General features: G+C 48.3%; 4 protein-coding genes across 4 annotated transcripts; 2 read left to right on the top strand and 2 right to left on the bottom strand.

The window, feature by feature from the left end:
- Nucleotides 1–1,746: 1,746 nt before the first annotated feature.
- On the bottom strand, nt 1,747–3,510 carry BX661DRAFT_176849 (kinase-like domain-containing protein). The gene has a single exon (XM_051534488.1). The coding sequence runs from the start codon at nt 3,296–3,298 to the stop codon at nt 1,874–1,876; it is 1,425 nt and encodes a 474-aa protein (XP_051394626.1). The 5' UTR covers nt 3,299–3,510; the 3' UTR covers nt 1,747–1,873.
- Nucleotides 3,511–6,917: 3,407 nt separating this feature from the next.
- Nucleotides 6,918–7,681, top strand: BX661DRAFT_176846 (uncharacterized protein). Its single transcript, XM_051534487.1, has one exon. It carries the CDS (start codon nt 7,051–7,053, stop codon nt 7,537–7,539), a length of 489 nt encoding a protein of 162 aa, XP_051394625.1. The 5' UTR covers nt 6,918–7,050; the 3' UTR covers nt 7,540–7,681.
- A 343-nt stretch (nt 7,682–8,024) lies between these two features.
- BX661DRAFT_50635 (uncharacterized protein) lies at nt 8,025–9,044 on the top strand. Its single transcript, XM_051539206.1, has one exon. It carries the CDS (start codon nt 8,059–8,061, stop codon nt 8,953–8,955), a length of 897 nt encoding a protein of 298 aa, XP_051394624.1. The 5' UTR covers nt 8,025–8,058; the 3' UTR covers nt 8,956–9,044.
- A 2,847-nt stretch (nt 9,045–11,891) lies between these two features.
- BX661DRAFT_139568 (kinase-like domain-containing protein) lies at nt 11,892–13,313 on the bottom strand (the record flags this gene model as incomplete). Its single annotated transcript, XM_051532803.1, has 1 exon — nt 11,892–13,313. A coding segment is annotated over one exon (1,422 nt), but the record flags the coding sequence as incomplete, so codon positions are not given.
- Between the last annotated feature and the right edge of the window lie 56 nt (nt 13,314–13,369).

The raw sequence follows: 13,369 nt of genomic DNA, 5'->3' as shown, positions 1-13,369 counted from the left end.
TGTCGTCGCAAAGCGGGGTCGATTCGACGATGGCCCTGCAGCTGCAAAATTCACAAAACGAACACGTCTTCTGGCAAAACCATACCAACCAAGAGCCTGTAGGCAGACTGATGGCCGAAAATAACGCATATGTGCCCACACCCGCTGCTGGAAGCAGCGATAGTCTTGATTCAAGTCACATGTCAGGTCAAGCTGCAGGCTCTCAGCAGGGCCATCAGCTTTCTCAGCCTCGCACCTCATGTCTTCCCTTAACCTCGTCATCGGATGTGCCCACTGCTGGGGCGCTTCTCGAGTCGCGGCGGCGCCATTTGCAAGATCTGATGATTATTAACCAGACACACGCAGCGCGCAGCCTCTGCGCCGGCAGCCTGCCGCCCGGGCATGTCAGCATGCAAAACAATATCTCTGATACCAGTCACAGCACGTGCAGGGCGCTACCATTCTCTGATCTTGCCAACCACCCCGATCACAGCGCTGACGCACTGGCCTCTCCTATGAACTCCTTTGGTGGCCGTGGCCCTGGCGGAGACTATTCGTGCCAGATTGTTAGCATGCAAGGATCCACCCAGTACAGTGCGACAAGCAGCTCTGCACCAGTTTCTCAGAGATTTACAAGCAATATAAGCAGCACGGACAACGATAACGGCAGCATCGATGGCGCTTTAGCGGGCAGTGCACCTAGCAATGCATCAGAGTCAAACGATATGGTTACCGGTAGCCATCAAGGGACTCAACATGCTTTAGCTGCCGCCGCCGATCGCCAGCGCCAGCCGGCCTCGCTCACCCTGGGTCTAGGCTGCTCCACCGACCAAGTTGAGAATTCACAGTATCAGATATTGAACGACTTGCTGATGCAGTGCAACGCATTTGAGCTTTTGGCAGGGAATGACAAGCTTTGCCAAAGTGAGGATCATCCTTTAAGCGACTCCAGCGAGCAGCCACTTTCGTCGTCAATCCAGTTAAACGCGACGCCAATGGGCATTAGCACGGACCGCATGGACTTGCAGAGCAACATTGGCGCTGCATCTCTGCAGCCGGGCTGCTTTAACGAATCATTCTTCACAGGAAACAATATGATTGCCAATACTGTAGCCACAGTGTACATGAATGCCAGCTGCGCTGGTTCAACTGCGCCGACGGGTTATTCTTCAAGCACCAAAGACAATGACAATTACCCTTTGGGAAACAGCTCATTTATGACCGCCTCTGCCAGCCCAGCAACTTCGCCCGAACACTACGCACACGACATGGGAGGATCTGCGCCTGTCGCTTTCCATGCTCCAATTTCTGATATGGATTCGCTTCAATCCAAGCAAGACTCCGCCAACCAAGTATCTGTTGCTCCCAGCACACTTGCAGGACAGCGCGATTATACTATCGAGCAGATCTATTACTCATCCGCACAATTCTAGTGTGAATTGAAATAAATACATCAATGTGTACAATTAGTATTTTTCATCCAACTTGGGCATATAATTTCTCATTTTATTATTTAATGTGTTTTTGGCGTAAATCGCGAACTTGCGTATTCTAATTATATTTTTTATTAAACCTTACAAATTTATGCAAATGGCTTTTTTGCAATATATCGTGTATATTTCTGGATCCACTTGCTTTCATGCACAATTCACAATATACAACACGCTCGTTTAACGTTGTTGCAACATTGAAATAGCCGAATCTAATGTAGCGGAAATTTGAACTCGTTTATTTACATTTATTTGAAATAGTTGCAAAATTATTGCGCCGCAATCGCACAGCAAAGCATGGCATGGCATAAAAAAGCAAACCAAAACAAAGGACCACAATATAAAATGCCGATTTCTGTATTCAGAAGTATTTATTTCATTAAGTAAAATGCAGCTCAGCGGCTTTAGAAGCCATGGGCTGCAGCGCAGACAAAGTCATTACTGCAGCAGGATATAGCAGGAGAAGCAGTTGTTTTATTGATGGCGATAGAACCCACTGTATCGCCTGTCTTGCCCATCCCTGGAATACAGAACGGCGGGTAACCCATCAGCTTGTTGGTCGTTGAGAACAGCTCGTATATAGAGTCTGTCGAGCTAAATGACATGGAGTCCGTGGGTGCCGGTCTATGCTGTTTATGGTGCTGATACTGATGCAGCCGCATCTGTAGAGAAGGGCTAGTGATTTGCTGACATTGCTGCGCCACTCCGGCAGACATCATCCCATTGTTGGTATTGGGCAACGCTGCTGCAATTCCGGCGACTGTCTGTTGCACATGATATTCCCTTTTCCGAGTGACAGCAAAATGCTCATCATTCGCCAGATGGACCACATAAGCTGGGGAGGCTTGTTGCGCGTGATTGTTGGCTGGGGCCTCGACAAATCGCGGGCAACTTTGCACAAGTTGGCGCAACTCTTGCAATGTGCAGCGCGCGATGGGGTTGATGTCCAAAACACGATGAATAATGTGTTCGAAATGGGGTGTCGCGCGGATTGCCTGGCACAAGAACGACTTTTCTGTGAGGTAGCGGCGGAAGAGAGCATCTGAAGTGTGCGCGCGGTTCCACGGGTTTCGCCCAGTGGTCAGATTGATCAGTATAATCCCGAGTGCCCACACATCGTTGGGTGCAGCGGCATAGCAGTCAAGATTGTTGTTGATTCCACCCTGGCACTCAGGGCTCATGTAGTATGCCGAGCCGCAGCCAATCTCGCCACACCACTGGTTACTTGTGGAAAGGCCAAAGTCGATGAGCTTGACGTTGAGAAAGTCCTGCGTGACTAGTACGTTCTCGGGCTTGATGTCGCGGTGGTAGACACCATGAGTGTGACAGTGCTCGACGGCAGATACTAGCTGTAGAAACAAGCGTCGGATGAGCGCGTCGTTTCCTGGAAGGTGGAAATATGGATTGTTCGATATGTTGTTGTACAGATCGCCGCCAGGGCAATTCTCCATGACCATAAAAAGCTGATCAGGTGTGTGTAACATGCGCTCTAGCCTGACAATATTGTTGTGAGGCGGAATGCGTGAGTAGAGAGATACCTCGCGCGAGAGAAGCCGAGCTTCAATAATTGGCTCTTCTGATATTGGCGCACCCTGCTGCTGCGTTTGCAAGGTTTCTGGCGTGTGCTTACGAGGAAGCACTTTGACTGCGTAGACCTCTTTGGTGCGCCGATCGATTGTACGGTACACCTCGCCGTATGTCCCCACGCCAATGAGTTTGACAAACTGCAGGTTGCCGTTGTCTATGGATTGGTTGAGCATTGCTCCGGACTTTTGCCGCGGGGAAACAGGGGTTGTTTGTGTATTGGCGGTGATAGGCATATGCGGCATGGCGTATTTCCTTTTTTTGAAGCTGCAGTGAGTGTGAGAGCGAGAGCGAGTTGTTGATGACGATAGTGATGATAAATATAAATATAAAAGTACTGATGGGGGCGTTGAGAATAATACAATAAAATGCCAATGAAGGGTTCAAAATAAGAGAAAGTACAAAATATAAAAGTTGGTGTGCGCATGTATAGACAAGCGAGCAACCCTTGTTTATATAAGTAACTTTTGGAGGAATAGCGGTGTGCTGGGGACAGGGGTGGTCACTGCGGCTTTTTTTTGGTTAATATCTTTATATTCTATAAATGGCTTTTGCCGAAAAAAAATATACACAAAGCATGCAACACGGGTGAGGATGTGTATTGTTGTTATTGCATGAACAGGAATATTCGGGTGCGTAAGTATTGCAATAATTTAGAACTCAAAGAACAATAGAGAAATGAAATAATGACAAACCGGCTTTGAAGCTTTGCTGCGGGTCTGTTATTATGTTTTCTGTTCATTGTATTTACTGTATCTATGCAGAAAGGCAAAAAAACACAAAAAACCAGCCCAGAATAGACGAGTGGGGATGCTCATGCAGGTGGTGCTGCAAACAGCATCCCGAGTCTGAATTCCAGAAACAGCTGAACAGCTCCCCCAGGCCATATTTCAACAGCAACACTGATGATTTTTTGTTACAACTGGCTACAGTCCCACTTAGTGTATTTGTGCCTAAATTTGCGACTGGTTTAAATTATTTCTACCCGAGTCAGATATAACGCCTGGTAAGTATCCAGAAAAAAGTGTGCGCATTCGTTTCTACCTATATGATGCACAAAATTCTCAATAAATATAGGACAAGAAGCACATGCTACACAAGTGTAGTCACTAGTTTATGCCAGTAGCCCAGCGTAACAGGTCACTGTCCAGGCATTATATTTTCTCTTACCCTTATTTCCGGATAAAGTCCAGCGGCCGCAGACTTTTCACCATTGTTTTTCTGGGCTGGCACAAGTATATGTGTTCCCGTCTAATTTATTTTGGTATTTATCCGAGGGAGCAATACAAATACTTTTACTACTGTTGGAGGTCATTTTATCGATATTTTATACTTGGTTAATTTTTAATTGGATAGCCTGCCGCAAGACCACAGCCATCGCGTGTGGGTAATCAACTTATTTGAATTTAATCACGCGTGCTAAAAACATTGGTTTATTAATAAAAAAATTACTTCAAGTACCACCCGCTCTACTTGTAAAGTATATACACATTTAGGTGTTTGAGCGTACGCCCAAACAGCATGATACAAAAAACAATGTTTCGCGTAAACACGCAACCACTTCATATTTCAAGCTCAAAAAGAGCGCATCACAAACAAAGAAGGTTGATCACATAAGAAAAGAATAAGGCTACAAATCTCCTGGAAATCGACATCCTTCCCTCCAGATTGACTAACAACCTAACGTGCTTAAAAATCAGTGGCAATAGACCATTATGGTTGACGATATTAATCAGTTCGCTGTTTCTTTTAAAGAGAAGAAGCAGGGACAGATGGGTTCTTGCGCACACGCTTGGTCTTGGGCTTTGACTTGAGGGTCGATGTGGACTCGGTTTCAGCCGACTCTGATAATATATTTTTGCGCAAGAGACGGGGAGGGCGCTCGCCTGTAAGCAGGGCATTAATGATGATGCGAAAGTTTAGCACCGCAGCCATGTCAGGATTCCACTTCCGTCTACCTGATGGCACTTTTCGCCACCCTTGACCTTAGTTCCGTTGGTCCCGAAGGTTTGTAGGCAGTCTTCTATTGTGCACTGGAGCAAGCCGTGGCATACATTTTGGCAAAAATTTTCTACCCTCGGAATTGTATTCATGCCTGTTGCGGCTACCTGCTGCTGCTGCCGATCCTGCACCTGTAATGCGAATAGACTGGTTATAATAGATATTACTTAAAAGAGACTACGAAAAGAGTTAAAGAGCTCACTATTCAGAAATCGCTGTGCGCATGAAATATCATAAACATATTTCACGCGTCTACGCTGGCACGTGCCTCACCCCCCATTTCTGATGTCATAGCACCTGCTGCGTGGCCAACTCATCGCGTATCCTCTGTCTGATTTTGCGCTCAATTTTGCCCCGCGACCAGCCGCTCAGCCTGACAATGCGCTTGAGATTATCAGCAGGCTGAAGATTAACGAATTGCTCCCGATTTCGCTCAGCAAGCTCATTCCGCAGCTGCTGCTTAATTTTGCGGGAAATATTTCGCTTAGACCAGCCCTTTTCCCTCCCCCATTCACCAGATAATATCAGCAGACTGTGGGCGAATAGACATCCACTGGTTGCAAATCTGCTGCGCACTATCAATAATAGATGCGGCGTCGGCGGCAGTTTTAGTTGCAACAGAAATGGCGGTGGTTGCACCTGCGACAGAATTGTATGAATATAATTACATCGTTAAGCGTCACGATTAACCCATAAACAAAACACCAGTTGGACACAAACATTAAATACCCCTGCATTTTTAAAAATCTAGACTTTCTTGTATTTTAGTCTAAAAACCTGGGGAACACGGGCTTTGAAAACCCCCCGCTTAAAAATCTAGAATTTCGCTATAAATGTGGAAATTCTAAAATACATTTCCACTAGTGCATTGCACCCAACTTATTACATAACAGGAATTTTCCTGCATATCATTTCAGCATGATATTTTGTTTTAAAGAACTTCATCTGCTGATTCCCGTTGCCATGAACACGTCAAGCCATGACAATGTAGGTTTCAGTAAGTACATATAAAGTGAGTATTTTTTGCAAAAGTCTTGGTCACTCGGCTTTTAATGTAACCAGCGCACCATTGCAAAACACATGGCCTACCACAAATTGCAGGCACACTGTCTGTGATACAAGGAATTGCGGCTTGTCTCCGGCGATTGATTAATAAATCAATCGCTAGTTAATTCCCTACTTGGATATGCGGGAATTCATACGCACACATAAATACTAATGAATATGACCAGTGGAGGCTGTTCATCCCTTAACTTTCTTTTAGTTTATTTTGTTCAATATATATATATATATATATATTTAACACAACACTGTCTCTGGCTGACAATATTAAGTACAGTCACAAAATATTAGCTTTGCAACCGCATATAAAAATAGGATGTGTGCTGGTTGTGATTTATATGGCTTGCCCAGCATGGTTAGTTGCCAACCCATCTTTTATTTAATAGTCAAAATTGCTGGTAGCACTCCTGGCTCACATATTGCTTTGGAATACGCTTGGTACGTGGCTTTTCCTGCGCCATATACACTTTACTACACATATCCACCATACACACCATGTTATACTTACTGGTAGATGCAGAAATCGGAAATTTCATAAAGTTTAGCCACTTTACCCGCGGCGCTAAGCAAAAAAAAGCATTGCAAAAATTTAATAGTATAAAAAACGTGTGTATTGGCATTTGCATTTGCATATGTGTGGAAACGGCATAAATGTAACATCAAGAGTAGTTTAGTTATAATATTTACTGCTAACGCCTCGTTGCCAACAAAAATCTGCCACAAAAAGCTTTTGACATTTTCAGTGGCCAGAGAGCAATGGTCAGCTGCACCAATCAATGACTTTACAATATATTAATATAACGGTAGTCGCAAAGAAATGGCAAGCTTCTATTCAGTCTATCCTTTCCTTTCCTTTCCTTTATGCATATTTACAATTCAATAATAACAATTTTAATATCCAAGAATCTTATTTTGTAGTAGTAACTTTGCAACAATGAAGCTTTTGCGCGGATTAACAGTATTATCAATCAGCATTTTGTCAGTGGTTGCCCTGGGTGGCTCCAAAGAAAGTTCACTGGATCACATCGAGGTTGAGCGTGTCAGAAGATTGGCTAATGCGTTGAACGTATCTGACTCGGGCACACAGGGCATGCTCAAGGTGGCCGGGGATGCTAAGCGGGAGTTTCCACATCTTTTGCGGCTAGTGGATGACGTTCTCGAGCACAACATAGTTAAGCGTGTGGTTGACCCCGTAGTTGACCGGCTCCTTCCAACCGTAGCGCATGTGGTTAATCCTGAACATGTGTACAGGTTTGCCGATAATGCCGTTAATGCCGGTTTCGAGGTTACAGACGGCTTGCTGCGCGCAGTATTTGGGAGGGAATCTGGGCTGGGAGACATCTTGCATCGCCCGCGTCCAAAGAAACCAGCTATGGCTATACCTACAGCATCCAGTCTGAGGCAAATGATGCAAACAATGTAAAGCTTGTACTGCCGTAGTAGTACTTATTTGTTATATGTCTTTAAGGTAATTTAAGTTTTCAACATTTACCGAACTCTCACAATGACTCTTGTAGCAATTTTCTAATTTTACAAAAGTGTATATCAATATACGTCATTTCTCATAAGCACTCTGCAGCTGCATTTTTAGGTTGACTATGTCACATACTATTTCCAGCGATTTTGGCGAATTTTATCATCAAAAAATCAATACCCAGCTTTTAATAACATAAAATTTCGTACACTCGACAAAATGGCAAGCAATGCAACTGCAGTAGTGGTATGCATGGCCTGCATACCAAATATTGATGAGGGGTTTGGTATTGCTGGCAATAAAATATTATTGCGGAACATGCTTCATTTTAGGCAGAAGATAATGTGCGAAATGTTTGCAAAAAAACTGATTATGGATAAAATATTTCACTTTGACAATTAAACTTTAGCGCCTTTACCAATCAATATTTTCTAGTGCACCCATTCGCAATATAAAGACACAAATACTATGAGAATCGCATTAAAAAGATCATTATGCACTACACACTTGCTGTTAGTGTTGACGTCTGTAATTGTCTTGAAAAGTGTCAATGCAGATGATCAGCAAACTGAGCCCAGGTCTCCCTTGGTATCACCCCCACCATCTGCAACCACAGGCACCCAGGATTTTAATGTGCACCCCGAGAGCATCGTTCAGAGGCTGGCCGAGCTAGAGGATGTTGAGTTAAATGACAAACAGGGCGTGGATTTGAAGTCAGAGCTGGTGGGTGAGCTCAATCGCCTCGTAAGTGATACGGCAAATATAATAGGCCGACCACGCGAAGATGTTTACAACGGTATTGACGCCCTTATTAGGGCTAGAACCAGAGGCAGGCCCAGGCCCAAGGGCGAGCCACGGATGCACGTCAACCCAAAAGACCTTATAGGATTAATGTATAACGATGGGAGTCGCAAATTTTTTGGGCGGATGTTTAGTTTATTCCACCAGCTCGCCAGCGCGTACGTTAAATCGGTTTCGGCAAATGGTTTTGATACCAGCACCAGTACAACCAGCACCACCATGGGCGCCAGTGTACAATTGACATCAGAAGAAAGCTCAGAGCCAAAACCAACACCGACACCAACGCCCATACCGACAAGCTCTGAAAATACGACTAGCACAAGTGCCACTGCCAGTTCAAGTACCAGCAAGAGTAGTATTTCGACGACCAGCAGCAAAAAGAATAGCAGCGCAAAAAGCACCAGTAGCGATGTCGACTATGATGATGACGACGATGAGGACGACGACGAATATTATGATGAGGATGATGAAGGTGATAGCGAAAATGGCAGCGAACACAGCGACAAGAAGCCTCGAAATGGAAATGGAAACAGCACAGGCAAAAGCCAAGGGGCAAAGTATTGACATGGCTCGAGCGCATGCTGCTATTTAGGCTTTAATTTATGTTTATGTTATCACTTGCGCTGAGGAAAAAAATAAAGGAAGCCTGGGTGGCGGGATTAAAATTAATGAAAAAGCGGGTATGAAAAAGGGGGAGCCGAGTACGGAACCAAAAAGCACGCACGAGTACCGCGCCGGTTTTATCAGTGGTTTCCAGCGGACTGTTGTGGCACCAGCCGCGGGGACATGCTGATAATCCCTGGATCTAGGTAAAAGTAGTTGGGTTTGACGGCTTGGTCCGATGAAGTTCCTGAGGCCAGAGCGGAATCGTGCCATTTGCCCATGCGCCGCAAAGACTCAACCATGCGTGTGCTATCCTTAAGCTGGGGCACTCGTTCATTTCGGCGCTGCTGCTGGCTCTTTTTCATAACTCGTTGAGGATATTCGGCGGTTGACGAGCAGCGGACGCAGCGAGGAATGGGGGACGGAGACACGAGCAGGCGCTCTTGAGACCGCAGGCCTGTATTGGCGGCAGGCCGCGTCGCATCAGCATTGCTTTGGCGTCGCTGTGCCGCATTGGCGAGTGTCGACATCATGAAGCTACCAGAACCGCGCTCCTGCTTGGGATTGAATTTCCCAACAAACAAGACAGTGTCCTGCTGACCAGTGCCGCCGATCTCCGCATCGCTGTCGCCATCCTCAGCATCACTACTGCTGTCGTTGTCGCCGTTACTGGTATACGCAGCGTCGGTTTCCGCTAGCCTGCAATCCAATCTGGACATGGCGCTGATCTCAAGACCAGTATCAGATTCAGTGCCAGAATCGGAATTACTCGCAGACCCAATCTGACTTTCGTACTCGCGGGCATCGGCGCCGTCCGCTGCGTCATCGTCAGATGGCTGGCTGGATGCTGAGGAATAAGCGGACAGCTGGTTCATATCGAGGCGGCCCAAAAAGCTCGTGGCACTCACCAGCTCGCCAGGAGTTAGCGCGCCCTGGTGCTCGGCCTGATCTTCCTGGGATATGACGGTACCAGTATCAAGATCATCATCGACATCATAGTCGTCCTCAGATCCCCAGTCCTCGGACGCCCGACCGTTATCCTTGTCCTCTTCACGAAACTCGATGTAGTCCAGATCGGAGCTCACGTACCCACTTGTAATGAACGCCGAATCGCTGCTGCTGCCACCTACACCCAGCAAAACTTCCCGGCTGAACTTGGCAAACTGAGGCAGTTGGTAGATCATTTCCCCAACATTGATCGAGCCGCGGTGCATGCCATTCAATCCACCCTGGAAGTTCAGGCTTGCCAGGCTTTCACCGCCGGCTGCTAATGGCGGCAATGATGAGGTGCCAGAAAACTCGCAGCCGCCACTCCTGTCATCGGATCGCATGCTGGACACATCATCATCCCAATTTTTGTCGTCGAAAGTCTCGTCCGCATTTGAGATATTGACTGAGGAGACATAGCTGCCATGTCCACTTGTAGCGCTGTACATGCTGAGCGACTGCTCAGAACCAACCGCTTGAGTCATCGGTTTGGAGATCGCAGACTCGTCGCTATACCTGCTGCCGTCCAGCTCGCTGCCGCTTTCGTCGTCCTCCAGATTGTCGTCCACCAAGTCATCATCCGCCAAATCGTTGTCCTCGACGTCAGTGATGGCTTCTGTTGGCTGCAGATTACAGTTCGACGATCCGGGCGTCGAGGGCAGAGTCAGTGGCGAAAAGTTGCTCACAAGATGGGTACTAGCACTGCCCTGAAGCCCCGGCGACGGCCGCACACGCATAGATGAGGCCCCACCACTCAGCCGTTGGCCGCCAGCCATAGAAGACGCCGCAGAGGAGTTGGTGGTAGCAACGTTTATAAAATTACCATCAGCCATTGCACCGGCACTAGTACCAGCTTCAGTCCTACCTCCAAATATGCTGGCCACGGGTGTGCCGCCGAGCAGCGCATCGGAAAAGACACCGCAGTCGTACACATCTTGGTCAGTGCTCGTGTTTCCCTTGGTGCCGGCAAGCATACCGCCGCGGCCATAGTTGCCGCCGATGCGCGGCAGCGGGATATGCTCGCCGCTCTCATTGCTGTCCGAGTGCTGGATGGAATTATCGCTGCCAAACTCGCTTCTATGGAGCTGCCGCTGCTGAATCATCCGCTGTTGTTGACGCTCGTTAAGCATAACGTGGCGCGGCGGAAGTTGCTGCTGCTGTTGCTGCTGCAGCTGCATTGTCGACAATGACAATGCGCCCAGAGCAGCAGCTGTAGTTGGCAACGCGTACTCGTACAAACCCCCAGTGCGCGTGCTAAAGCTGCCTGAAACACTCGGGGCTTTGTTAAAGTTAGTCTCTGAACGGATAGCCCAGCCATAGCTACTACCATCAGCGGAATACTCGCTGTCACTCTGAGAGACATGAAGACGACCCGGCATATCTCGCGACTCGCTGTTGGCTGTCAGCAAGTTGCTTGTAAGAGAAGTGCGCGGGTCAACGCCTAAAAAATTGTTCTGCTGCTGCTGGAGCTGGAAATGCTGCTGGTCTTGATGCAGAGGCGCACCTTGAGCTGCAGCCAAGCTTGGCGCCTGACATCCAGTGGTCGCACCTCCTATTCCAGTGTACGAAGACTGCAAGTTCTGGGAGTTTCCTGCGTCGTTGGCCGGAAATGCGCCCGAAATGCTAAGGTTATTGTCATACATCACTGTACCGTAGCCATTAACACTAGGACCAGCAGCGCCCTGGTACCCACCAGAGCGGCCTATCGTCCCATGTGTTGTGCCAAAGCCCCCGCCGCCGCTGCTGTTTCCGCTGACGTTGCCACCCTGCGTCGAATAGCCACCCGAGCCCGAGTAGCCATAGCTGCCGCCACTGGGTGCACTGCCGCCATTACCGCCACTGCCACCACTACCGTCATGGGGAACCGATGCGTTTCCGGGGCCGTGGATGCCGCTGGTCAAATATCCGGATGGCACATACGGCGCATTGAAGGGCTCGCCAGTGATAAAGGGGTGCATGATAGCCTGCTGTGGCGACCAGCGCTTCTCGGGATCGAGGTGGAGCAGGCCGCGCAAAAAATCGGTAAGCGCAATACGCGACTGGTACTCGCGCTGCTGCTCGGTGTCGTTCATCTTGCGGCGGACCGGGTACGTGGCAACCAGCTCCTCGAGCGTGCGGGCTGCAAAGTAGCGCTTCGATTGCTTTTCTTCAATATTGCGCTCGCTGGCGAACTGGGCCATGGTCTTGATATCCCAAGATCCGTTATTAAGGCGGTTGAAAAACTCCTCAGTCCGCCGGCCCTTCTCCAACATGTTGATCGGTGGCATGCCCAGCAGGTCGACGATGCGCCACAGCTGGTTGTATTCGGAAGAGCCTGGGAACACCGGTAAACCCAAGTAGAGCTCGGCCACAATGCACCCGAGTGACCACATGTCGATGCGCGACGAGTAAGGCAGGCCCAGTAAGATCTCGGGCGCCCGATAGAACCGCGACTGTATGTAGGTAAACGTGGTTTGCCACTCAAAGCAAGCCGAGCCAAAGTCAATGACCTTCACTACGGGCTTCTCTGTACCCTCGAGCAGAATGTTCTCGGGCTTGAGATCCGCGTGGATAATCTGCGCCTGGCTCATGATAATCATTGCGTCGAGGATCTGCTGGACCAGAACGCGGACGAGGTTGGTCGACAAGCCCTGGTACTGGTTTTGCTTGAGGAGGTCGTACAAATTGAGCGATAGCAGCTCGTTGACAAATACTAAGTGGCTGCGGAACACAAATGACTCCTTGAGTCGCAGGATATGATGTTTGTCGTCGACGTCATACTTCTTGTTGAGCAGGTCGAGCATCTGCACCTCCATCAGACTTTGTTTGTAGTATGCCAGCTTGTTTTTTATGACCTTGACCGCAACGAGCTCGCCGGTCTTAATGTTCTGGCACTTGACTACCTGCCCGAACGTGCCACTGCCCAGCATCTCCATGATCAAGTACTGGTGGCCATCCGTATCACCAATTACATCGTTGACATAGAGTATGTAGTCAAAGTGCTCGTTGTCAAAACCTTCATTGTTGACGCCCTCGGATGGTTGCGTCAGTACACGGCGCGGACGGCGGGCGCTTTCGTAATAAAACTCGGGATGGCACTTGCGGTAAAAGTCGACGACATCGACGCTGACATCGAGCAGTGGCCGGAAATTGCGAAAGCGGATTAGCTCTTGCTCCTGGGCATTCTTCAGATGCGCTCTAGCCGCATTTGCCTGTGCTTGAACCTGTGCCTGAGCCTGCACCTGCGCGTGAGCTTGGGCCTGCGCTTGAGCCTGTGCCTGAGCTTGGGCATGTGCCTGCGCATGAGCAAACAGCGCGTGCTGAGATTCAGTGGCCGCATAATTCACTGCCATGCCCATGTAAGGTGGCGCCAGGGACTGCTGGTAAATGTTTGACATTGACTGCTGTT

Source organism: Kickxella alabastrina (genome assembly GCF_025024165.1).
Source record: "Kickxella alabastrina strain RSA 675 chromosome Unknown BX661scaffold_2, whole genome shotgun sequence".
In the NCBI taxonomy this organism is placed as follows: domain Eukaryota; kingdom Fungi; phylum Kickxellomycota; class Kickxellomycetes; order Kickxellales; family Kickxellaceae; genus Kickxella; species Kickxella alabastrina.
This window is presented reverse-complemented; position numbering and strand designations above follow the sequence as displayed.

Excerpts from the sequence above, each read along its gene's own strand:
- BX661DRAFT_176849 (XM_051534488.1), bottom strand. The coding sequence starts at position 3,298 with ATGCCGCATATGCCTATCACCGCCAATACACAAACAACCCCTGTTTCC.
- BX661DRAFT_176846 (XM_051534487.1), top strand. The coding sequence starts at position 7,051 with ATGAAGCTTTTGCGCGGATTAACAGTATTATCAATCAGCATTTTGTCA.
- BX661DRAFT_50635 (XM_051539206.1), top strand. The coding sequence starts at position 8,059 with ATGAGAATCGCATTAAAAAGATCATTATGCACTACACACTTGCTGTTA.